General features: G+C 45.4%; 1 protein-coding gene across 1 annotated transcript in view; it reads left to right on the top strand.

The window, feature by feature from the left end:
* The window catches only part of BMERB1 (bMERB domain containing 1), a 122,581-nt gene that overhangs the window by 38,220 nt on the left and 57,114 nt on the right, over positions 1–27,247 (top strand). Inside the window, exon 2 of the mRNA XM_025916908.2 lies at positions 26,509–26,632. Within this exon, the coding sequence (XP_025772693.1) occupies positions 26,509–26,632 (124 nt within the window). The remainder of the gene's footprint in view (positions 1–26,508; positions 26,633–27,247) is intronic.

Genomic DNA, 27,247 nt, shown 5'->3' with positions numbered 1-27,247 from the left:
AAGCATTGGGAGCTTTTTCTTGTTTGATTCCATTATGACCAGAGAATACAACTTGTATTATTTCAATTGTTTTAAATTTGTTAAATTTGGTCTTGGGGCCAGGGATACGGTCTATCTTGATCAGTGTTCCATAGGCACTTGGGGGAAAAGTGTGTTCTACTGTTGTTGGGTGGAGGGTTCCATAAATGTCAAGTACACTGAGTTCCTTGGTAGAGCTGTTTACTTCTTGTGTACCTTTGCTGCTTTCCTGTCTAGTAGCCCCATCAGTTGCTGACCGTGGAGTATTGAAGTCCCCAACTATAACTATGGACCTGTTCCTTCTTTCCGCTTTGTCAGCCTGCATCATGTATCTTGAGGCTTTGTCATTTGGTGCATAAGCAGGATTGCTGTATCTTCTTGATGGACTGACCCTTCTATAATTATATATTGTCCCTGTTGCACTTTTCTGTGCCCTGATGTCTACTTTATCTGATTCTAGTATAGCCCCTCCTTCTTTCTTCCAATTGATATTTATATACCTTTTCCTGTCATTGTATTTTCAATCTGCCTATACTGTCATATTTAAACTGAGCTTCTTGTACAAGCTGGAGATATATATATATATATATATATATATATATATATATATAACACGCGTGCGCACATGAGTGGGAAAAGGGAAGAGTGAAAGGGAGACAGAGAATCCCAAGCAGGTTCCATGTAGTTAGCGCAGAGCCCGACATGGGGCCCAATCCCATGAACCATGAGCCAAAATCAAGAGTCGGATGCTCAACCAATTGAGCCGCCCACACGCCCCTAAGTAATTATTGACGTATTAGGACTTAAGTCTGAACCGAACTCTGAGTAATCATTATGTTCTTTGCTGTCATGCGCTCACAGTTAAAAACAAACATCAGTTTCACTTAAGAATGTTCTCAATGAGGGGTGCCTGGGTGGCTCAGTTGGTTAAGCGACTGACTTCAGCTCAGGTCATGATCTCACAGTTCACAAGTTTGAGCCCCGCATTGGACTCTGGGCTGACAGCTCAGAGCCTGGAGCCTGTGTCCGATTCTGTGTGTCCCCCTCTCTCTGCCCCTACCCTGCCGGTGCTCTCTCAAAAATAAATATTTTAAAAGAATGTTCGTGATGAAACAATAAAAATTCTTAATTTTTGGACTCTTGACCCTTGAGTCGTATGTCTTTTAAATATTCTGGGTGCCAGATGGGAAGTACATACAAATCACTTTTGTGTATTCCGAAGGAAAAGCACTACAGTTGTTTGTACTGAACTCGCTGCTTTTTATTTTTTATATTTATTTATTTATTTATTTATTTATTTATTTATTTATTTATTTATTTTGGTATAGAATGCCATTTTTACATAAAGGAATAACTGACAGTTTTCAAGGCTTGGGTGTTTGCTGATAGTTTCGCAAAAGTCAATGAAGCGAGCCTCTCACTTTAAGGGAAACAACTGACAGTGTTTGTTGCCAGTGATACAACTTGAGCTTTCAATAGATGATTATGATTTTGGAAAACTTGAATCTGTTCCCATGAGCTTGACAGCTTCCCAGTCCAAGACTTTTCTGATGAGGTTGGTAGGAATGTGAATTAATATGATTTTTGTGATGAAATGTGTCAAAATTTAGGGATTCGCGTAACTCAATGAACCAGTATTTTCTCTTTTTTTAATGTTTATTTATTGTTGAAAGAGAGAGAGACAGAGCACGAGTGGGGGAGGCGCAGAGAGAGAGAGGGAGACACAGACTCCAAAGCAACGTCGGGGCTCTGAGCCCGACGCAGGGCTCGAACTGGTGAACGGGGAGATCATGACCTGAGCCAAAGTTGAACGCTTAACCAACTGAGCCACCCAGGTGCCCCAGTGAACCAATATTTTCTAAGTGACCAATGTATGGTATTACTAAATTATGCCTGGTTAAAAGATCTCTTCAAAGAGTAAGACCGACCAATGGATTTTCCTGTAACAGACGAATGGATTTTCCTATAAAAAGTTCATTGCTAACAGGTTCAGATTCCACAGTGCAGCTACCCTTGAAGATACTACTTGAGTTTTGGTGTGGTGGAAAATAAGAATATCCTCAATAATCTGAGAAGGCTATTAAAGCTACAATAGCCAAATTATGGAAGCAGCCCAAGTGTCCATTGATAGATGAATGGATAAAGAAGAAGTGTTATGTGTATATATATATGTGTGTGTGTGTGTGTGTGTATATATATATATATATATATATATATATATGAGAATATATATATGAGAATATGTATATATACACACACACATATATATATGAGAATATATATATATACACACATATATATATGAGAGACACCTCATATGAGCCACCCACGTGCCCCATTAATTAATTTTTTAAAGTTTATTTATTTATTTATTTTGAGAGAGACAAAGACAGCACAAGTGGGGGAGGGGCAGAGAGAAAGGGAGAGAAAGAATCCCAAATGGGCTCCACACCATCAAGCGCAGAGGCTGATGTGGGGCTCGAACCCAATGAAACCGCGAGATCATGACCAGAGCTGAATCCAAGAGCCGGACGCCTAACCGACTGAACCACCCTGACGCCCCTTGGATAAATTAATTTAAAGGAGAATTCTGAGTGTACACGCTCTTCTGTAGAAGGCAGCCCAACCCAGCTCAGGGCAAGACAAGCCTGACTTTGATCTCCGCTCCCTGCTGCTCACCAGCTGTGCAACCTGATTTAGCTCATTTCCCTTTCTGGGCCTCCCTTCCCCATCTATAAAATAGGGCAATGTATTATGTCCTTCTTGGAAGGCTTGCCCTGAGCATAACCAATGTCCAGAAAATGTCTTTCACCTTCTTCCTGATTGCTGACGTCTGTAGGACAAGACCCAAACCGTCGGTCAGGATCCAGCTCCAATGCCACAACCTGCGTGAAATCTTTGGTATCTTCCTGGCTAGAGTTATGTCCTTTCCCCCTTTTTCTTTTCTTTGTGTTGCTTTTAAATCGAAGCAAAAGTCGCATAGCGTAAGGTTAACCATTACCCGGTGTATCGTTCAGGGTATTTAGTACATTCACGAGGTCATGCAGTCGTCGCCTCTTCCTGGTTGCAAACCGTTTGTGTCACCTCAAATGGAAGCCCATCACTTCCAGTACACCCCTGTCCTGAACTATTCCTTCTGCCTCTGGGGACTTGCCTGTTCAGGATGTTGCCTGGGAATGGAGTCATACAATATGTGGCCTTTGGAGTCTGGCCTCCCTCACCATATTCGCTTTTCTGACGTCGGAACTAGTTTTTCTCCTTGCTTTTCCTCCTTTGCCTCGTGAATTTCTCTCTCTCCGTGGGGTTGGCCCCAGGACATTGTCGCGTGTGTCCACCCCCTCCCCCCAGCCCCTGACCTCTGCCAAGTGGTTCCTCCGCAAAGGAAGCCGTGAACACACTTTGCTGAACCGATCGGAAGTGCAGCAGGCCTGAGCAAGTTCCCTGCCTGGGTGGCTGAAGAGTTCAAGGAAGACCCAGAACTCTGACAAGTCATTACTCACTGCACATTGATTCAGAGCAGCCTGGATGGCTTTGCCGACACAGGCAGGATCCCTCTGGGGTGCTCTTGCAGGAAAGTCTACTGGTGGTCTGACTGCACATCCAGGAAATAACTTCAGGGCCCCCAATTTAGAGATAGCTAAAGACGGTCTCTTCTGTGGGCAAAGTAGAGACCCTGTCCTAGGAAGAGCATGCCCCTTCTCGGCTCATGTACTTTCGGTGGCTCCCTACTGCCCCTCCCTGGCTGCCGTGTGATGGATGGATTGTATGGGTTCAAGACTGCAACCATGTGGCTCTAGCAGTTGCTTGATGATGGGGCAACGAGATGGTGTGAAATGGACGGATTGGGGATATGTTTTAGAAGTATAGTTAACAGGCCTGCAGATAAGGAAGAGCAAGGAACCCCCAGCCTTGTCTCTTGCCAGTTCCTAGCTCAAATCCTCAGCTATCTTCCCTTTCTCTTGTTGTTTAATCTTTATGTATAGTTCTCTTCTTCTCTTCCCCCCTTTCCCACTCTCCCTGTGTTCTCCTTTCCTCTCGCACAGCTCACTCATTCTTTGAGCGTTGGATGAAAGGTCAGTTCCTCAGGGACACGTACCTGACCCCTAAACTAGGAAACATCTTGATGCTTCCCCCTGCCAAAACACATACTTACTCTGTTGTAATAGTTGACTCCGTCGTCTCTCTTTGAGCTCTGTGGGGATGGAGAGTGGGTCTGTCTTGTTCACCTCTGTGTCTGGAGCATTGGGCCCAGTGTCTGGCATGTAGTAGGCGCTCACTAAACTGTGCGTGCCAGAATGGCCATTGTCACCTTCAGCCTGCTGGTCATTGCCAGGTATTTGAAAAGTGCAGGGCAGGAACTGGCCAGCCCTGCAAGCTGCAGGATGACAGTTGCCACCACTCGGGGCTCTCAGGTCCAAGCAATAAAGCTAACTCAACTGGCTCAAGCTAAACAAAGAGATTATTGGCTTATGAACAGACTGAGTTGGCTTCAGGCATGGCTAGATCCAGGGGTTCAAAAACAGATCATTTCAGTCCTGGATCAATAGGACTGAGTCTTTTTCATCTTCTCTTTATTCTGCACCTACCAGTGTTGGCTTCACTCTCAGAAAGGTTCTTTTCATGTGGTGATGCCAACAGCTCCAAGCTTACATTACCCATCAGCTGGTGATTCCAGCACGGAAAGAGTTGTCCTCTCCAATAGTTTCACTAAAAGTCCTGGGACTGGCTCTCATTGTTCCAACTGGGGTAATTTGCCAGCTTGAACCAATTACTGTGACAGGAGAGAAGGAAAGAGGGGGTAGTGGAATATTTTGATTGGCCAGGCTCTGGATCACATGCCCAGCCTCCCAAAGGAAAATCAGGAAATGGATGCTGGCTGGGGGGCAAAAGAAAGACATCATGCAAAGGTCACTGGGCTTGCAGAGCTGAACTTGGAGGCCAGAGGCCTGATTCTGACCTTGCTATCAGTTAGCAAATCTCCTGGCCATTCAGGACTTCACACTGTCCATCTATACAGGGGACCATCACACCCATTTGAAGGCCAATTACTACCAGCCCTGGGAAGCCATTGCTCTGCTTCTCTTTCCATCCCACTCGCTTAATCTCTGCAGAAAAGTGTTTGGATTATGTCTGAAGCATTTCTACCTTGAGAAATGGGACTTACGAGGAAATTATGCATTCGGTTGACATCCCTTCTGGTCATTTCAGTAACTGGTTCTGAGACGCTGTTCATCTTCCCCCGGCTCCATCCCAAGTATAAACTGTCACTTCCGGCTCTTCCGCTGGAGGAAAATGGGGCAGGATATTTATTTCCTTCTCAGGAAGAGAGAAGGTAAGTAAACAAACATCCACCGGAAAACCTAAACCAATTTGCTGACTCCCAGATTATCCATTTTAGGCAAAGTCAACTAGTCTCCCCACCTGCAAATCAGCAACTTTGGGAGCTGGCCTAGTTAGTGCACAACCGAGGGAATAATTAGAAACCCAGAAAATCTGTTATTTGAACGGCCTATGCTGATGATTCGGAGAATATAAAAATTGGAAGACTGTTTTGCCCTTAATCGGGTAGGGAATCGAAACCCGTTCGATTTAGGCAAAAGGAGATACTGTTCAAGGAGTCTAGGCTGGTATCATTTAGGATTCTCCAGAGAAACTGAAACCCAACAGATCTATCTATGTAACTATCTGTGTATCTATGTATCTATCTAGATATCTATGTGTTTTTCTGGGGTCAACTGTGTTGTGTGACTAACTAAATTTCAAAGACAGTGAGATATTGTTACCTTCACCTCTTTAAAATTTTTTTTTTCCAACGTTTTTTATTTATTTTTGGGACAGAGAGAGACAGAGCATGAACGGGGGAGGGGCAGAGAGAGAGGGAGACACAGAATCGGAAACAGGCTCCAGGCTCCGAGCCATCAGCCCAGAGCCTGACGCGGGGCTTGAACTCACGGACCGCGAGATCGTGACCTGGCTGAAGTCGGACGCTTAACCGACTGCGCCACCCAGGCGCCCCATCTTCACCTCTTTTAAATAGAGCTGAGATAAATATAGCATAGCCCAGTTCAGGGGGCCAGGTTCCTGGGCTTTGAATCCTAGACCTAGGATTTGTTGGCTACATGTGACCTTAGGCAAAATACTTAGTCTGCCTCTATGTCTTAGTTTTCTTATGTATTAAATGGGTATGATGTTAGTACCTACCTGATATGTTCATTGGGACCATGAAATGTGTTACTGTAAGTAAAACTTGGGGCGCCTGGGTGGTTCAGTCAGTTAAGTATCCGACTTCGGCTCAGGTCATGATCTCGCGGTTCGTGAGTTTGAGCCCCGCGTCAGGCTCTGTGCTGACAGCTCAGAGCCTGGAACCTGCTTCAGATTCTGTGTCTCCCTCTCTCCCTGCTCCTACCCCGCTTCCACACTCTCTCTCTCAAAAATAAACAAACATTTAAAAAAAATAATAAGAAAATGCTCAGAATTCTGCCTGGCAAATAGTAAAGGCTTAATAAATAATAGCTATTATTCTTACTGAAAAGTTTATTTCAACTCTGGCTTGGATTATTTATCAGATTATGAAAAAATAGTGTTAGAAAGAGAAGTTTTGTGATTGTGGAAAAATTGGGCTAAATAACCATTTATTTATATTTATAAATATATATATTTATGTATATTATTTATATGTATTCAATTGAATATATAATTGCTGTTGTCTTTGGGATTACTATTTAAATTCTAGATATACATTCAGTTTACAACCTTAAAACTTGAATGGGGATTCCTTCTAAACAAATTAATAGAAATAATTAGCTATTCTGCTCATTTTACCTGGCAAGAAAGACCAACTGGTTTTTACCAAGTTCATCAACATAATAAGTTTGGAAATTAAAACCTTTAATATCCTACTTTATAAAAGACAAGTTACAGAATCACTTTTCCTAGGTGTCTAAAGGACCCTTTGGACAGGGTTTTGCAAACCTTTTCTGAAAGGGCTAATAGTAAATATTTGTGTCTTTGAAGCCATATGGTCTCTGTCCCAACCATCCAACTCTGTGCACGCAGCCAGAGACAGTACATAAACAAATGAGCATGCCTATGTTCCAATAAAGCTTTATTTATGGACACTGAAATTTGAAGTTTCTGTAATTTTCGCTTGTCACAATCTAGTTCTTTTCTTTTGAACCCCCACCCCAACAATTTGAAAAATGTAAAAGCCATTTTTAGCTCACAGGCTACACGAAAACAGCAGTGGGCTAGATCTGGCCCGCGGGCTGTAGTTTGCAGACCCAGCTTGAGGAGATGGTCGTGTGGGCATGGTGACTGAAGGCAGGCGGGAGACACTGGGACGGCCGTTTGATCCACAGCTCTGCTCCTCCTCCCTCCGTTCTCCCATCCTTCTCCTAAAAGGATGTGGAGTGTTTGTGCGACTCTCCTGGTTGTACACAACACCACTAGAGCTGTTTAAGCAAAAAGGGGAGGCACTAGGTTGTATTTCTCTAGAAGCAGTTGATCCAGGGTTTCCAAGTCCCTCATTTGTTTCTGTCCATCTCTCGGTTCTTCCCCCTTCCATGAAGGCTCTGCTCTCAGGATCCGTGCGATGGCAGGTTTGAGCTATGAGCTATAGGTGGCCTAGACTCCTAGCCCTCAGTTGATTGAAATTCCGTTGAGGGGAAGCAGTGACTTGAATAGCTAACAGCCTGGCTCAGCCACTCATCCCTCTCAGTAAAGGCAGACAGAGCCCAACTCTCTAGCTGGGCTCAAAATAGCCGTTCCCTGACGTGGCTCTCCATGATTCATATCGGACTTTTCCAGGTTCACGGGTGTCGTTGACAGTGTATTCTGATCTCCACACCGCGGAGTTTAGCTGTTCCTAACATTACCCAAATACCTTTTATCACCTCAAGTTTACCCATGGTACACTTTGTTCCCACCCCATTTTTTTACGCCCTGTATAAGACCCATTCCAGATTCAGCACCTATTCCCCCAGCCTTTGCTGAACCCAGACTGTGGCCCTCAGTTACTGGCACCCACTTTGAGAGATGCCAAGCAGGTGTAGGGAAAGAAAATAAAATCTTTTTCCTCTGCCCAAATTAGGGTCCTGGGCTGGGGCCCTATAATTTAGACTGGCAAAAGATAGATTATCCAGAGAGAAACGAACAGAAGTTTATTAACGTGCATCGCGCATACACAAGGGAGCACCCTGTGATGAGTAACTAACTCATGGTAGCGGTCAGAATTTGGGCTTATGGGACACCTGGGTGGTGTTGTCGATTAAGCGTCTGACTCCTGGTTTCAGCTCAGGTCATGATCTCATGGTTCGTGGGTTCGAGCCCCACATCAGGCTCTGCTCACTGACCCCCGCGGAGCCTGCTTGGAATTCTTTCTCCCTCTCTCCCTGCCCTTCCCTGCCTCTAAATAAATACATAAATACACTTAAAAAAAAAAAGTGTATAGAGCTTATAGAGCATTTTAACAAAAGCAATAAATTTTTAGAGAAGTGACAAGGCAAAGGAAAGGGACTTTGAGCTTCTAGGCAGTACATTGTGGGAAGCTAACTGTGTGGGGAAAATGAACAGTAGATAAGGGCTAATTTTTAGCAGCGTTTGTTTGGTAGATTTGTCTGGTGCTGATAAGGGTCTACAGTTGTCTCTAGTGATTAACCTCTGCCCTTCCTGATAGGCAGGGGAAGGAGACACCTTTATAGATTTATGTCCTGCTTTTAGGTAGGTAGGGGCAGGGCAGAGAGCTTTCTTTGTTTCTGGTTTGTTTGCTTTTGTTTTTTCTCAAATGCCTCCAGCTCAAAATAATTGTTAGGCCAAAGCGGCAAATCTGGGGATGGCATGTTTTGCTAGCCTTCATAGGGAACCCTCTGGACACACGCCAGGGCTCACCCGGGCCTGGGCTGGTGTTTCAGACCACGCCCCCACTTTGTGTGTGTGTGCTCCCAAAACACCGTGCCTCCTTGCCAGTCAGCCGTGTCCAGGGAACAGGATGGGCACCAGCAGCCCCCAGGCTGTCCCACACTCAGCAAACATCCTTAGGACGGGTTATTGCCCAGTGGGCTGTGGCTGAATGGGGAAAAGCAGCAGGCATCTGCCCAACTGCATTTGCAGGAATTGCCTTTGTTTTATTTTATTGCGCTTATCGATTGCTTGCTATGACCAGGCCCTGGGCTAAGAACTTTGCACACTTTACGATGCATTTAATCCTCAGCAGCCCTCTGAGGCCATAGAAGGAGGCTGGTGTAGCGTCTGTTGTGCCTGTTCCCTCAACAGTGTGCTCTCTCCCAGGAGACAGCAACTCTTAAAAACACCATTACATCTCTGGGCGCCTGGGTGGCTCAGTCGGTTAAGCATCCGACTCTTGGTTTCGGCTCCGGGCAGGATCTCACGGTTTCGTGGGTTCAAGCCCCATGTCGGGCTCTGTGCGGATGGTGTGGAGCCTGCTTGGGATTCTCTCTCCCTCTCTCTCCGCCCCTCTCCTACCCGCTCTGTCTCTCTCTCAAAATATATAAATTAAAAAAGAAAAAATAAACCCACCATCAGATCTCACTGCCCCCACTTAACGGCCTTCTGTGGGTCAACCACTGGGAATCAAACACCAGGACCTCCAGGCCTGGCGTCCTCTGGTCCCTTCCTGTCTCTGCATCCCAGAGCACTGCTCTCCTTTCTCAGTTTGCTCCATCCACGTGGGCCTCCTCTCTGTTCTTGAACATGAAGCTCGTTTACATCTGCGGGCTTCCGTACCTACAGCTGCATCTGCCCGTAGGGATCCTTCCTTCCGTCTTCCCAAGCCTGCGCCTCTTGGTCATTCAACGGCAGCTCGGATGTCACTTTGTCAGAGTGGCTTCCGTGACCCCACTGTCCGAAGGAGTCCCCCGTTTGTCACTTGGTAGCTCATAACTGCATTTTACTCACTGCATAATCCCGTCAACGTAAAGGATGTCTTCCGTCTTCTTGCTTACTGTCCACTTTCCCTGCGAGGATGGATATTTCATTTCCGTAGGCCGGCTCCTAGAATATGGTCTGGTTTGTGGTGGTTATGTTGAATACACCGCCATCAAATGACGTATGAAGCCCTGTCATTGGCCCGGAGCCCCACAGAGGAAGGGCCACCTGAGAGGACAGAGCCCTGAGTATTCAAAAGGGATGCTGGAGAGAATGAAAAACGTCAGGGCCTATGAAAAACAATACTAACTGGCCGAACCTTTGTCTTCCTTTTGTGCCTTTTTTTTTTTTTTTTTAATTTTTGCATGCGGTTCCTCACCCCCCCTCCGACCTTGGACTTAATGCCCAGATTTTGTGAGTCTTGCAACATTGCTGGGGAACTGGCCCTCGCCACACCTCCAGTTCTAGCTGGGGCACACAAGAAATTCTGGCTTTTGCTCCATGGGCCTGTGACCCTCTTTATCTTCTGATGTGGGAATATTTTGCTTCTGATTATGACAATAATACCATAGTCCACCCTCGAGGAAGTGCACATAACTTCCCACCCTGTAAATGTGGGCTTCGCTTGGCAACTTCCTTCCAAAGATGACAGTATGGGAAGGAGTGGGGTGGAGGGGGAGAATAACTTCACAGGGGAGGAACCTGACAAACACTGCTCAGCTAGGTGTTCAAGGTCAGTGTCAGCATTGATGAGTCATCTGGAGAACATGTGACCTTGATAGAAAATGATGAGAATGGCCGTTCCTTCTGTGGTCTTTCTCTTTCAAACCCAGAACCCCAGTCTAATGATCAGAAAAATATCGGACAAATCAGAATTGAAGGACATTCTTCAAAATACCTGATGAGTACTCCTCCAGACTGTCAAGGAAAATCCTCCAAAACAAGGAAAACTGTCACATCCAAGAGGAGCCTAAGGAGACATGACCACTAAATGTCGTATGGTTATCCTGGATGAAATCAGGAATAGAAAAAGGACATTAGGTAAAAACTAAGGAAATCTGAATAAAGTATAGACTTTAGTTAATTAAAAAACAAATCCTTGAGGGGCACCTGGGTGGCTCAGTCGGTTAAGCGTCCAACCTCAGCTCAGGTCATGATCTCACGGTTTGTGAGTTCGAGCCCCGCATCGGGCTCTGCACTGACAGCTCAGAGTCTGGAGCATGCTTTGGATTCTGTGTCACCCTCTCTCTCTGTCCCTCCCCTGCTCACACTCTGTCTCTCTCTCTCTCAAAAATAAATAAACATTAAAAAAAAAAATCCTTGAGTATTTCCAATCCTGAAGCTCTTGCCTTTGTGGTCGATCTTCCTGTTGGGGCATGTCTTACTTCTTAGGCTGGACTTCCCATCTAGCATTTCCTGTGATCCAGCTTTGCCTCTGGCTTCCCCGCGTGCCATCTGTGTTGGTGAACATTGACCTTGGCCCACCCATGCTTACATGCAATCCTTGCACTGGCTTTCCTTGGCTGGTGCTCTCAGACTCCTCAACTCACACCCAAATCACCCCCATTCATACGATGGTTTATCCCATGCTATAGTCCCCTGTCTCGAATTTTCTTAATGAAAATAATATTCTCCAAGCAGTTTATCCCTAAGTTTCCAGCCGGTGAGGGATGAAATGAGCCACATGATTTCTAGGCTAGGCACTTTTTAAAAACTGAAATATTACTTTTGACAGTCCCAATTAATTTTCCTCTAGATTCCAATAATTTTAGCCTCACCAAGCATGGTTTTCAGCAGCACCATCTGGTTTCCTACCCATCCTTGCGTGACCCTCGCCCTTCACTTACTTCGGAATTGGTTTGTAAATCGCAAGTGTTAGGGCGTCTTAGTAGAGATGCATGAATCACGGCTCAGGATAGATTCATAATTGCCTATATTCATGAAATCATTGAGGTTGCAGGGCTGGAGGATGTTTTTTTAAATGAACTTGGAATAATAGAATGAACCTGCAGAAGTGCTGAGAAACATTTGTTGTTATGCAATTTTAATTGGACAATCATTCTATTGTTTATTACAGGGTTATCGATTTCCACAGTTTTAATTCGACATCCGTAACAATTCCCACTGAATTAGCGAGAATGTTTCGTTCTCTTATATGGTCTCAAAGGATCTCAGAAACTAACCCAAGCCCTTCTGCTCGGGGTTGGGAGAAATATGACAGAGCTGTTTGATGATTCATTGAAGGTCACTTAGAAGTGTCGGACGGAGGATGCCACGTAATGAAAAATGACATTACACACTGCTAAATAATCTGCCAAAACTCGTGTGTCATCACCTTCAAAGCCCCACCTTGATGGTAACACACATTATTCAGATGAAAACCTTTCTAAAAATCCTCTTTTGAACCTGTAGTCCCAGTCTGTGTTGAGATATTGTGAACATCCACTAGGGTGATAAACCTTTGCCTTGGAGAGGGAGTTTGATTTTTTGGAACTACCAAAAGTCATTCTGAGCCAGATTGTGCAAATAAAGTGGGTAATCAGATCATGTGAATATAAAAACATGAATTTAAATGTGTTAAACTACTCCTCTTCGATGACTCATAAACTGATTTGAAAGCAATTATCAAAAAGTTTGTTTATTAGTACCTCTCCTTAATCCAGAAAGGATTTAATAGTGGTATAAGAGCCTAAGAAACGTCTTAAAAGGCTTGAGGAATGTTGGTATTATTAGGATCATAAAGTGTTCCAAGATGATTTCCTTGAAGGATAATGTTCTAGAATACTTGTTTTTAAAAAAGAAATTTTTCGGGGTGCCTGGGTGGCGCAGTCGGTTAAGCATCCGACTTCAGCCAGGTCACGATCTCGTGGTCTGTGAGTTCGAGACCCGCGTCGGGCTCTGGGCTGATGGCTCGGAGCCTGGAGCCTGTTTCCGATTCTGTGTCTCCCTCTCTCTCTGCCCCTCCCCCGTTCATGCTCTGTCTCTCTCTGTCCCAAAAATAAATAAAAAATGTTGAAAAAAAAAAAAAAAAAGAAATTTTTCCATTACCTTAATATCACTCCCCCACCCCAGGCCTAGTGCTTGTTTTGTGGATGATGTAGGTGGGATACGTGGCTTTTGGTTGCTTCTCATCCTTAAGAAGACATGAGATGAGATGGTGTATGAGGTGGGGTATTCCCAATGAACAGAGTTCTGGGAAGGGAGGTAAAGGGGCCAGGGGTTCCCAAGGGGCTGATCTCCTGTGTCCTTTCCCATCCTTAGCTCCAGATGTGGTGGATTCTAAGGTTGGATGCTTTCTCTTTTTTGATGGTGATGGTGATGTTTGTGGTGATGGTGATGATGATGGTGAATGATAATTGACACTTATCAAGATCTAACCTGGTCTTTTTGATGTACTAGCCTAGACTTACAATCTCTGACTCAACCCTCACTACAGCCAATGAATAGTTTCTATTATTGTCTCAACTTAACAAATGATGGATGCTGAGGGTGGGTAAGGTTGCATAACCCACTTAACAACTGTGCAAACGGGATGAACAAATATTGCAAGTGAGTATTGTTGGTCCCACTTTACAAGCGAGAAAGAGGAAGCTCAGAGAATTTAAATAACGTGTCCAGGGGCACAAGCCAGTAAGGGGCAGAGCCAACATTCCAACTTGAGCCATGCTATCAGTTAAGCGGTGCTCTACCATGGCTGCTGGCACTAAGCTGGGTGAAGTGGACAATGCCCAGTGAGCAAGAGGACAGTCTCACTGCTCTGTTGTTCCACGTCCTTCGCTGAGCTGGTTCCTCCCTACAGACCAGAGTTTCTACCCTCAAGGATGATAACGATCCCATCCTAGGACCCTCCATGGTAGATTTCTTTGGCCTTCTCTATTATGTAAACTGTGATAGGCTGAATAATGGCACCTTCAAGATGTTCACAACCTAATCCACGGAACCTGTGAATATGTTACCTCGTATAGCAAACAAGAAGTAAGATGCTCCTAGGAGCCCTCCTGAAAAAGTGGATCTAAACCAGTGATTCTCGGTCTGGGATAATCTTGCCCCCCAGGGGATAGTTGCAAATGTTTGAAGACATTTGGGGTTGGTAGGTGTGTGCTACGGGCATCTAGTGGGTAGAAGACAGGGATACTGTTAATAATCCTACGACACGCGAGACGGCCCCCTCAGCAGAGAATGATCTGGCCCTAGATGTCATTAGTGCTGAGGGTGAGAAACTCTGGTCTAGGCAAAGGGCTTAGAGGCTACTGAGTGAAAGTAAGATAAAACCCTTGCCTTAGCTTCCGTCCCCGAGCTTTCAGAATGAGACTTCAGTATTCTCACATTCTACTTCTTTACCCCCAGTTTACAGATAAGGACACCGAGGCTTACTTTAAGCCTTAAGGTTTACTTCAGCCTGAAGGTTAAGTCATTTGCCCAAGGTCAGCAGTTAGAAAGGGGCAGAGCCGGGATTTATACCCAAGTTGGCTTGACTCAGGAGCTTGTTTCTTAACCCCAGGGCTGAGGGTGCTGTCTCCTAATTACTCTTGCGATCTCAGACAAGTCAGATGTGGCTGAGAAACTAGAAACTCAGAGAAGCTAAAAAATGTGCCCAAAGTCACTTGAGAGAATAATAACCATTGTCAAGATTTGGAGGCGAGTCAGTTTCCTCCACTGCAAAACCTTCCTTGCGGGGTGATCGTGAGTATAAAGAGGACATTCGGGGAGACGCGGTGCCCCAGGAGGGATGATTACCATCAGGACCCGGGCGGCACCCTCCTTCACAAGGCAGGCTGGGGAGGGGGTGGAGCAGCCAGGAGCGTTTGAACTAAAAGCAGTTACTTCGTCTTCTTGGGAAATGATGAGTCATTAAAAGCAACCGGCTGTTTCCTATTATATTCACATTATACCAAGAAGGGGGAGATGCTTGGTGCATCCCATAACGCAACGTTTGGGGGCTGAAATGAGCCTCTTTCCTACGTGAATGATTGATGACAATAAAAGACTGGGGTGTCCCCAGGAGCCCTAGGAATGCATCAGGATAGTCTCTGCCCAGTAATGGGGCTCAGATACATTTCCCTGGTATTTAAGACTGCTGGGTGGGAGGACGTGCCTATGCACACCCAGTGCTGAGCTAAGGCACTGGCTCCTGACAGAGGGCTGGGGGGAACCTTCTGGACCCTGCTTCCAGGCAGGCAGAACGGGAGGACCACAGTCTTACCTAGAGGGACAGAGGAATGGGTCAAATGCAAGCTGTTGTTCTCCAGATACGATGACCCTCATTCTATTTCCTTCCCCGCGTTAGTCTGGCTTCCTCCAGGGGAAGGACACAGGATGACAGTCAGAATGCTATTGAGCACCCTTTGTCGTGCCAGGCACCACACCCAGCCCTTGACACGTTAGTTCACCTCCACAGCAGCAGCTCTGTGAGGTGGGAGGTACTGGCCCATTTTACAGAAGAGGAAACTGAGTTTAGGAAGATTAAGTGGTGTGTCCAGATCCCACACTTTGTGGTAGATCTGAGACTTGAACCGGAATCTGCCATCAGGAGTGAGCTGATGGTGAGCTAATGACCTTCTTCCCTGACATGTAAGCCCTTTCCTGGAAGCTCAACCTGACAAGAGCAGGGATTTCATCTATCTTGTTCCATCCCTGTTGCTTAGAGCGGTATCTGGCACCAAGTGGGTTTTTAATGTATATTTATTAAAGGAGTAATAAGAACAGATATTACAGAGAGAGTTATAGAAAGAACTTGCTATATGCCTGCCACTTACATACATCACCTATGAAATGGGTATGATTGTCCCTACATTGCAGATGAAGAAACTGAGGCCCAGAGTCATCAATGGGTGGGACCAAGGTCAGCAGAGGAGCCAGCCCTGAGACCCCAAAACCCATGCCCATAACTGCCCCCTTCACTTGCCCTCTTCAGGGGCTGCCTCGCTCCCTCAGCACCTGCACCCACCAGTTTTTTTTTTCTTTGCTCCTGTTTCTTTATTATTTTTTAAGTTTATTTACTTATTTTGAGAGAAAGCGCATACAAGAGTGAGCAGGGGAAGGTCAGAGAGAGAGAGAGAGAGAGAATCCCAAGGAGGCTCCATGCTGCCACTGCAGAGCCCAAAGCAGGGCTGGATCCCATGAACTGCGAGATCACGATCTGAGCCAAAACCAAGAGTCTGATGCTTAACTGACTGAGCTACCCAGGCGCCCCCTTTGTTTCTTTATTTTAAATCTACCTTGAGTAGATAACATCTGCTCATGCTAAAATTCAAACAATATAGCTAATAGCAATGCGCCAACATCAGTGTCTTGGTGATGTTAGCAGTGGTGGGAAGTAGGTGAAGGGTATATGGGAAATCTCCGTGGTATCTTTGTAACTTCTCTATAAATCTAAAATCACTCCCAAATGGGAAGTCTATTTAAAAATTCAAACAAGGCGGGAGGTGGCGCCTGGGTGGCTCAGTCAGTTAAGTGTCCGACTTCAGATCAGGTCATGATCTCATGGTTTGTGGGTTTGATCCCCTCGTCGGGCTCTATGCTGACGGCTCAGAGCCTGGAGCCTGCTTTGGATTCTGCGTCTCCCTCTCTCTCTCTGCCCCTCTCCTGCCTGTGCTCTGTCTCTGTCTCTTTAAAATAAATGTTAAAAACTTTTTTTATTTCAAACAATGGACATATTAGGTGGAAGTGATCGTCCCAACACTGACCCCTCCCAGTCCCCCACAGACAACTACCATGGCCCTTGTCTCACGTGTCCTTCTGAGGTTGTTCTAAGGATGCTAGACATCTCAGAAATGTTTCTTGGGGCCGAAATGAATAGGTCCACTCATGTAATTGCCTCTATGATATGAGCTGGGTTGAAATAATGACTCAAAATGGCTGATGCATCTTTGGGTGAGAAATTTGATACATGGTTGAGAATTTTCCTTCAGGCTTCTGTTCTCATTTAATTTTCCAGGGACAACACCAGAGTTTGGGCCTATTGCTTTTTCTCAAGGGACCCTCAGAACTGCATCCTGTTGAGTCAGGTGACAGCCTGTCAGACACAGATATTAACTTAACTAAGTGACCTCCGATGCCCTTCCAACCCAAAGGGCTGGGATTCCACTCTACGACGGCTTTTCCAGGGGTGGGGTGGGGTGACAAGGGTACCCTCCATGGTACCCAGATGCTTCTAGCATCAAACAAGACCGAATTACATTGTGGGAAAATCACTCCTCCCCCCACCCCCGCCATTATCAACCTTCACGATTACCAAAGAAGCAAGCCTCAATTTGGTGGTCTGCCTTTAATGCCTCTCTAGCACTTGCGAGCTTTCTAGAACTTGCTAATCCACATTGTTAAGAAAGAAAAATTCAGGGGTGCCTGGGTGGCTCAGTCGGTTAAGTGTCCAGACTTTGGCTCAGGTCATGATCTCACAATCTGTGGGTTCGACCCCACGTCGGGCTCTGTGCTGACAGCTCAGAGCCTGAAGCCTGCTTCAGATTCTGTGTGTGTGTCTCTCCCTTTGCCCCTCCCCCATTTGTGTTCTGTCTTTCTGCCTCTCAAAAATAAATAAACATTAAAAATTTTAAAAAAAGAAAGAAAGAAAGAAAAATTCGGCTTCAATCTGAGCATTTAGCCAGAATTTAATAACACTGCTTTGTTTCCATTGGAATTATTTTTATGGCTCCTTCCCAATTATGCTAAGTGATAGTGACTTACTCTTTATGGATATGATATGAGATTTCCTTTAAGGAGTTTATTTGAATAAAAGAATAAAAAGTCAGCCTAAAGAACTATTGAGGAAATGATTATATAGAGAGTGACTTTGCTCGGGCAGCTGTAACAAAATACCATAGACTGGGGGGCTTAAACAACAAACATTGATTTCTCACGGTTCTGGAGGCTTGGGAGTCCAAGGTCAAGGCACTGGCACATCTCATGTTTGGTGAGAACCTCTTCCTGGCTTGTAGATGGCTGTCTTCTAACTGTGTCCTTGCATGGGGGAGAGCAGAGAGAGAGAAATCAAATCTGATGTCTCTTCTTATAAGCACACTAATCCCATCATGGGGCCTCACTCACATGACCTCATCTAACCCTAATTACCTCCCAAAAGCCTCATCTCCTAATACCATCAGACGAGGGTTTAGGATTTCAACCTATGCATTTGGGGGATGGGACCCAAACATTGAGGGCACAGCAGGTAGTACATTGGTGAATTCTGTGCAGTGATTGAGGTTTGGGAAATGCTCTTCAATAGCCCTTTGATCTACAGCATGGGCTTTGAAATCAGAACGACCTGGGTCTGAGTTCCAACTCTGGGACTCCCTAGTTCAGTGATTGTGACCAATCACTTCTGATCTCTTTGAGCCCACTTATTTGTCTATAAAGGAAAGGCAATAATGATAGTATCTTCCTGCCAAGGCATTTAGGTACGTGGTGACACAGCACCATGCCGACCAGCAATGTTCCACGTGAGTGACCTCTGGGGGCGTATACCATGTGTGTGAAAGTTACAAGGCAGAAATAAGAGGAGGGATTGTCCGGGAGACCCTGGGCTTAAATTCCTACTTGGACCCATCGTTGGAAAGGGAGGACTTCTCTGTTCCCCAGCATGGTTTTACCCCTTCCTGCCTATACTTAAATTACAAGCTTCTAGGAGATTGCCAGCCCTCATCTACCATCACCACTGCCCCCACCCTGTCCCAGGACGGCTTTAAATTTTCAAGGTATGTAATGAGACCTGTTGGTATGTCCCAGTCATGCCCAGTGCTCAGCTCTTGCTTGCTTGTGGGGCAGTGCTAAAATGAGGGCATGCATTTCCCCGGTGTGGTGGCATTTGGGGATAAAAAGATGGATTTAGCTGCCTCATCCCCCAGAAGTGACTCAGCTCCTGGGAGCTCAGTGACGTCAGTGGCAGTTAGAGCCCTGGGGACTTCCATGCTTTAGAGCGTTGCTCTCTCTACGCAGCAGCCTTGTGACCGCCATCTTCTGTAGCCAGCTGGAAACACTATCCGTCTTTTTCCAGGATTTGTCCTCCTCATGGGCACACCCATCCAACAGCTGTTGGATGCCTGCCTTCTAGCAGGAAAACGTTGTCAAGAAAGTTTCCATCATGCTAGTTCTATCATGGAAGCCCAGTCTACAAAGAAGGTGATCATGTGTGACGTTCATTTCTTCATGACCGGCACCAGCATTTCTCAGAGTCTGGTGTAAAGACCTCCTGCATGAGGTCCCCGGACACAATGGCTCAACCTGGTCTTACCCGTTTTTTTTTTCCTTTTCAAATTTTTATTTAAATTCTAGTTAGTTCACACACAGTGCAATACTGGTTTCAGGAGTAGAATGCAGTGATTCATCACTTCCACACAACACGCTGTGTTCATCACAAGTGCTCTCCTTAATGGCCATCCCCCATCTAGCCCATCCCCCACCCACCTCCCTCCATCAATCCTCAGTTTGTTCTCTGTTATTAAGAGACTCTTACGGTTTGTTTCCCTCTCTCTTCTTTCCCCTTCCCGTATGTTCATCTGTTTTGTTTCTTAACTTCCACATATGAGTGAAATTGTATAGTGTTTGTCTTTCTCTGACTGACTTATTTCGCTTAACTTAATACATTCTACCTCCACCCACGTCATTGCAAATGGCAAGATTTCATTCTTTTTAATGGCTGGGTAATATTCCATTGTGTGTGTGTGTGTGTGTGTGTGTGTGTGTGTGTGTGTGTGTGTGTATAACACATCTTCTTTATCCATTCATCAGTCAGTGGACATTTGGGCTCTCTCCAAAGTTTGGCTATTGTTGATAATGCTGCTATAAACATTGGGGTGCATGTGCCCCTTCAAGTCTGTATTTTTGTATCCTTTGGGTAAATACCTAGTAGTGCAATTGTGGATCATAAGGTAGTTCTATTTTTAACTTTCTAAGTAACCGCCATACTCTTTTCCATAGTGGCTACACAAGTTTGCATTCCCACCAACAGTGCAAGAGGGTTCCCCTTTCTCTGTATCCTCGCCAATACCTGTTGTTTCTGGTGTTGTTGATTTTAGCCATTCTGACAGGTATGAGGTGGTATCTCACTGTAGTTTTGATTTGTATTTCCCTGATGATGAGTAATGTTGAGCATCTTTTCATATGTCTATTAGCCATCTGGTTGTCTTCTTTGGAGAAGTGTCTATTCATGTCTTTTGTCCATTTCTTCATTGGATTATTTGTTTTTTGGGTGTTGAGTTTGATAAGTTCCTTATGGATTTTGGATATTAACCCTTTATCAGATATATCATTTGCAAATATCCTCTCCCATTCCCTAGGCTGCATTTTAGTTTTGTTAATTGTTTCCTTCACTGTGCAGAAGCTTTTTATCTTGAAGTCCCAGTCGTTCATGTTTGCTTTTGTCTGCCTCCAGAGATGTGTCTAGTAAGAAGTTGCTCCAGCCAAGGTCAAAGATGTTGTTGCCTGTGTTCTCCTCTAGGATTTTGATGGTTTCCGGTCTCACATTTAGGTCTTTCATCCATTTTTAATTTATTTTTGTGTATGGTGTAAGAAAGTGGTCCAGGTTCATTCTTCTGCTGTCCAGTTCTCCCAGTGCCGTTTGTCTAAGAGACTGTCTTTTTTTCCACTGGGTATTCTTTCCTGCTTTGTTGAAGATGAGTTGACCATATAGTTGTGGGTCCATTTCTGGGTTTTCTGTTCCACTGGTCTATGTGTCTGTTTATGTGCTAGTACCATACTGTCTTGATGGTTATAGCTTTCTAGTACAGCTTGAAGTAACCTGGTGTTATCCTAGCCACTTGGGGTAGAAACAGAGACTCTGCCTTTTTAACAAGCTGCCCGGATAATCACCATGTCTGCTAATGCTTGAGAACAGATATTTCCCACTTACCCAGTGCAATAGAATATGCTCAATTTTGGGGGCACCTGGGTGGCTCAGTCAGGTGAGCCTCTAACTTCGGCTTAGGTCATGATCTCATGGTCCATGGGTTCGAGCCCCGCATTGGGCTCTGTGCTGACAGCGTGGAATCTGCTTGGGATTCTCTCTCTCTCCCTCTCTCTCTCTCTCTCTGCCCCTCTTCCACTCGTGTCTCTCTCTCTCTCTCTCTCTCTCTCTCTCAAGAAGAAATAAGTAAATCTTTAAACTGGGGAAATTATAACATCTACCATCTAGGGCAGGCAACTTTTTCTGTAAAGGGCCAGACAGTAAATATTTGAGGTTTTATGGACCATGCAGTCTTTGTTGCAACTACAAAGTTCTGCTGTGGTAGTGTGAAAACAGCCATAAATAATGCCTCAATGAGCATGACCAGTGTTCTAATAAAACTTTACTTGCACAATCAGGCAGGGGCCCGGATTTGGCCTGTGGCCATAGTTGCTAACCCCTCACCCAGGACGCTGTGAAGATTAAAAGAGATGAGGCCTATTATGAGCCTAGCACAGAGCCTGACACAGAGCACTATCCACAAGTCGGCATTCTAACTATCTTCTATCTGATGTGAGGTGTAGGCTTCGCTCGTTTCTCCAGGGGAAGGAAAGCTTCCAGGAGCAAGGCTTTTCAACACAGGTATCAGCCCCATTCTCTGTTCCAGGTCAATGCTAAATGTTCATCTCGGCACCTGGAAATTGGTAAAATGTCAATCCATGGTGGGTGATTAAGTCTTTGTCCCACGTTTCGCCCCAGGGTGTACTGCCGTTTTCAGCAACTGTCCCATGGAAAACAGATTACCCATCTGAACCATGATCTGAGAAATGAGGATACTTACATCTGCTGGGTCCCATCCATAGATGCATTTAGCCCTTGCCCAGAGGCTGTGTAATGTGGTTTAGAGAGAGAGATTGAGCATTGGGTTTGCATTCTGTCTCTGCAACATTCTGATTGTGTGATGTTGGCCAAGTCACTTCCTTCTCTAAGCCTCAGATTCATCAGGTATAAAACAGGGATTAAATGAGATCATATGAGGTCTCAGCCACAGCATAGAACATGGCAGCTATTGAACCCCATTTTGCAAAGGAAGAAAGAGAAGCTAAGAGGTAAAGGGCCTATTCAAGCTCATATAGCCCGTGACTGGCTTCAGACCAAGGATCTCTAACTCTGCCCCTCCCCCTGACTGCTTCCTGGGGCCTGGGCTGCTTCCAGCTAGGGCTGGCTCCTTGTGCAGTGACCAAAGCTCTTTGAGAAGTTGACATGGCTATTGGGGGAACTTGCAAGCTATTTAACTTTGGTGGGCTAAATAGTGCTCTTCCCAAATTCACATCCACCCAGAACCTCAGAATGTGACCTTATTTGGAAATAGGGTCTTTTCAGAAAAGGACAGAGAAGGACACGCAGAGCCACAGGGAAGATGGCCACATGAAAACGGAGGCAGAGGTTGTAACAATACTGCCACGAGCCAAGGATTGCCAGGATCTGGGAGAGGCAAGGAGGGACCCTCCCCCAGAGCCTTTGGAGAGAGCACAGCCTTGCTGACACCTTGATCTGGGACTTCCAGCCTCAGAACGGAGAAAGAATAATATCCTGTTGCTTTAAGCCACTGAGTTTGCGCTGATCTGTTACGGCAGCCATGGGGAACTCAGACACTGCCCTTGACTCTCAGATGTGGATGGACAGTGGTAGTTGGACTCAGAGCACCTGTGTGCAAAAAGGGCAGCCGTGATGGGGCAAAGCACCAGCGTTTTGGAGGCAGACAAGGGCTCAGCTCCTTCCTTACTCAGCTCTGGGCTTCCTTTCCTTGTTTGTTCAACAGAGAACATCTTGATCCTGCTGGCTTATGGTGAGGATTAGAAGAGATAGCACGGCAGAGCGGCTGGTGGTAATAACAAAGGGAATCGTCACCATGCACGGAGGTTCTCATCCCTTGGTTAATTCCATCCTCACAACTGCCCTGGGTGGTGGGGTCCCTTATTGTCCTCACATTACAGATGAGGAAACTGAGTCACGAGATGTTAACTAACTCTCCTGGGCCACATAGCTAGTGAGGGGCAGAGCTGGAACACAAGCTCTGGCCACCTGACTCCAGAACACCCCCTACCCCTCCTCCCCACAACCCTCTATTACCCTGTGCCCAGAGTCCATGCTCCCCCAAGCTGGTCCTCCAGCCTGATTAGAGCCTGGCACACAGTAACACTCAATTAATATTAACTTTTTTCTCCTGTCCTTTCCTTTCTCCCTCTTTCCTCAAGTCAGACCTCATTGCTGCAGCCCCGGGAGCCATCTAGGTCTGGTGTCAGGGGCAGTAGGACCCCAAATCTGATTCCAGGGACCTTGAGATCATGACTCAGCATGTCACATGGACAATTCCTAAAATTCCTCCTTAGACATCTGTCTCTCTTCTCAAGTCCCAGTCCTGAGACAGCTCTTCTGCTCCCCCTCCCTCTCCCTCCTCTTTCTCAGACTCACGCCCTGCTCCTCTCTGGCCCCCCTTCCACCCGCATTTCAGCACCAGCTCAGCCGGACAGAGGACAGCGGCATGATCTCCAGGACCTCCTGCTCTTGGAGGGCTGGGGGAGGGGATAGTGAATACCCTTGATTTAACATTTCCTCCCTCTGCCCATGTCCCCGCCATCCATCTAGACCACTGTGCGCTGCCTTCCTCCCCAACTCAACACCATGCACTGTCCATGCTATGAAATCTAGGAGCTCTCGGAAAATATAAGGAGAAACAGATGCTGTTCCGAGAAGCCAGGCCAGGTAGGGAGGGAGACGATCTCCAGCAGACCTACGGCTGTGATGCCACCGTTTCTTTGCCCTGACTAATTTCTTGGTCCTTCCCCTTGCCTTTATCCTCATTATCTCATACAAATTACGAATTATCTCAGAGAGTGTTAGGGAGGCCATTCATTTCAAGGTGAGATACAGCTAAAGGTAATTGCCCTTCCTTCGAGATTCCTCAGCAAAATGGGGGATCCTGATGGGTGGAGAGGAGGCTTATGGAATGGATGTTATTAGGGGTAGATGATTGAAGGGAATGGCAATTTACCCCTGATCCTGGAGAACCCAGGATCAGGAGTTTCCCAGCAGTCGTACAGGCTTCTGCGAGTGGGCAACATTCTGAGATCCAGGCTGGCAGGGGGTGACTTCAGGGAAGTCTGCAGTCCCCAGCCCCTGAGGAGTGTGCAGGGCCAGGGCTCCAGGTCATAGGAGGGAGACAGGTAGAGAGACAGCAGCTTTCCAAACCCTTGACTTGGAGGTAAGGAAAAAGACAAACACCAGGCAGCAGAACCAAGGTGCCGGGTGTAGACGGGACAAGCAGAGTAGGTCATGTGAAATTGGCTTCACTAAAGCAAGAATATCTCCTCCCCTGTATCTTTGGCTGTACCTGTGAAAGACTGTAGGATCTGTATCCGTTAAAACCTAGCCATTCACTCTGGCAGTGTGGCCTAAAGACACCTCTTAGGTGCACGTAAAGATTGAGCTTAGAGAATGCTCATTACAGGGCTGTTTGTGGTGGAGAAAATGGAAAACAACCCAAGTGCCTGGGGGTTGGTGGAGTGATTCATCATACAGCCACAAATAGAAGATTACCCAGCCTCTCACACTGCTGCTGGGGAAGAACATCCGAGGATGTGCGAAAACGCTCACGATATGTTCAATGAAAAGAACAGGTAATAAAATGTGAGACCCTAACTTTATATTACAAAAACCAGACCTGTATAATGATGGATACATATGTATATAATAGTGTGTGGGAGTATTAACATTTTAGTAAGCATTTTTCCAGTTTTTTAAAAGAAAGATATGTGTATTCCCTATATATTGCAAGTTTGAACCCTTAACAACTCTTTTTAAGTTTTTTTAATGTTTTATTTATTTATTTATTTATTTATTTATTTATTTATTTTAACGTTTATTTATTAATGAGAGACAGAGAGAGACAGAGCATGAGCAGGGGAGGGGTAGAGAGAGGGGGAGACACAGAATGTGAAGCAGGCTCCAGGCTCTGAGCTGTCAGTACAGAGTCTGAAGGGGGACTCGAACCCACGAACTGTGAGATCAGGACCTGAGCCAAAGTCAGACACTTAACCGACTGAGCCACCCAGACGCCCCTGTACTCTTAACAACTCTTAAACGACATCAATTTTATCCTCTGGTAACAACCATTTTACTCTGTTTTCTACGAGTTTGACTTTTTAGATTCCACATACAAGTGATCATCATATAGTACTTGTCTTTCTCTCTCTGACTTTTCTCACTTAGTGTAATGTGCTCAAGGCCCATCCCTGCTGTAACAAAGGATATCCTCCTTCATCGTGGCTGAATAATATTCCATTATATATATACTTTTTTATCCATTCACCCATTGATAGGCATTTAGATTATTTCTTATCTTTGCTGTTGTGAAATGTATGTATGTATGGGTATATATAATATTATGCATAGAAAATACATAAAAACCCATATGTGTTACCCTATGTATGCACACCACATATATATTATATATAATCATGTAAATTGCCCTATATATATATATATATATATATATATATATAGGAAGAATTTACACCAAAATGTTAATAGCAATATATGTGCTATTACGTATACATATATAAGTATACACATGCATCCATATTGTTATGGACTGAATCTTTATGTCCCCCCTGAATTCATATGTTGAGGCCCTAATAACCAGGGTGGCTAATTTGGAGAGAAGGCCTTTGAGGAACTGACTGGGGTTAAATTAAGTCATAAGGCTGGGGCCCTGATCTGACAGGATTAGCGTCCTTATAAGAAGAGACACCAGAGAGCTCTCTGCCTGTGTGTGTGCAAAGAAAAGGCTGTGTGATCACACAGTGAGAAGGTGGCCATGTACAAGCCTGGAAAAGGGTTCTCACTAGAAACTGATGCTGCCAGACCTTGAACTGGGATTTCTAGTCTCCAGCACTGTGAGAAAGTTAATGTCTATTGCTTAAGCCCCAGCCTCTGGTATTTTGTTACTGTAGCCCGAGTGAATGAATACACATGCATATATAGATACATATATGCATATGTATGTAGTGTCTTTCCATATATATGGTAATACACACAGTTTAAAAATATATTCTTTTATGTATATTACCATAAATATAATTCTGATTATAAATATGAAACAGGAAAAATGTCTATCAAAATGTGGATAGTGGTTCTCTCTGGGCAGTGAAGTCATGGATGACTTTATTTTGTTCTTTTTCGCTTACCTATTACCTGAATTTTCTACAACAAACTTGTCTTACTTCATATTACTATGACTTACATTACTTGGTGTTCTTGTAAGATAATAATTCAGAGTATTGCTATAAAATAATTATTATAAAATGATCTTCTGCCTAACATTGGCCATGGTCTTGAGGCTGGGACAGGGATAAATGGCTGTAGTCAAAGAGAGCAGAGACTCAGGAGCTGGGACCAGGCAGGGACTGTCAAGACCATATATAGAACCTTGAACAGGTTTGGTGAGCCAACAGAGCCTCCTCTTGTTCATAACAGGGTTCACATGGAAAACGTCTTTCCCAGTTTCCAAAGGGCTGGCTCATAAACACGCACGTGCACCCTCCTGGAGTGTCAAGGACGCTGGGGCAAGGCTGCCCCCTGGAATGGGGACAAGGGCTAGCCTAAGGGAATTCTTGAAAACCGGCGTGGCCTTGGGGTCTTGACGCCTACGATTCCTGTCTCCTGCACAGATCAGCTGGACATCATCTCCATGGCAGAGACAACCATGATGCCGGAGGAGATCGAGCTGGAGATGGCGAAAATTCAGCGTCTCCGGGAAGTCTTGGTCCGACGGGAGTCTGAGCTCAGGTTTATGTGAGTGCCTCGGGGAGGCGGCCGAGGAAAGGAAGGGGTGTGGAGGGGAGGACACCCGGAGAAACTAACATTTGCTCTTTATGACTGTGGGCTGGGCGCTGGCATGAAGGCATTATGTACGTTTAAAAAGTCTTACTTGATTCTCACTACTGCCTGGAGAAATGGCTATCAGAGCCTTCCCTTATAAACAAGACCTGAATTTGGGATGGAATTCAAGCCAGTCTGACTCCAAAGCCCAAGCTCTTTGTAACTTTCCTTTTGAGAAGAGGAAAGGGATGAGAGAGAGAGACAGACAGACAGACAGAGATGGGGACCCAGAGGTGGTACCTGTGCCCGTGTCGTTAAGACCGCACACTCAGGGTTCAGATAGTTCTGAGATCCAACAAAACTGGGAGAGCTTGGACAGCTTCTCTCTGGGCTACATTTCTCTCAGTTGAGAAATGGGGGGAAATGGTAAGACTTCTCTCCTGGGGTCACTGGCAACCTCAGAGTCACATGATTTGACCCTGTCTCCACTGGAGGAAGAAAGAAATCATTCTTTCAGTGATTTCACTGAGGCCAGTTAGGGGATTATCCTGTCTTACAGATGAGCAAGACTGAGGCTCAGAGAAGTTA

The sequence above is a fragment of the Puma concolor genome, chromosome E3 (genome assembly GCF_028749965.1).
Source record: "Puma concolor isolate L17-30 chromosome E3, mPumCon1.1.hap2, whole genome shotgun sequence".
Taxonomy (NCBI): domain Eukaryota; kingdom Metazoa; phylum Chordata; class Mammalia; order Carnivora; family Felidae; genus Puma; species Puma concolor.
The sequence above is the reverse complement of the archived record's forward strand: the minus strand, read 5'-3'. Positions and strand labels throughout refer to the sequence as shown.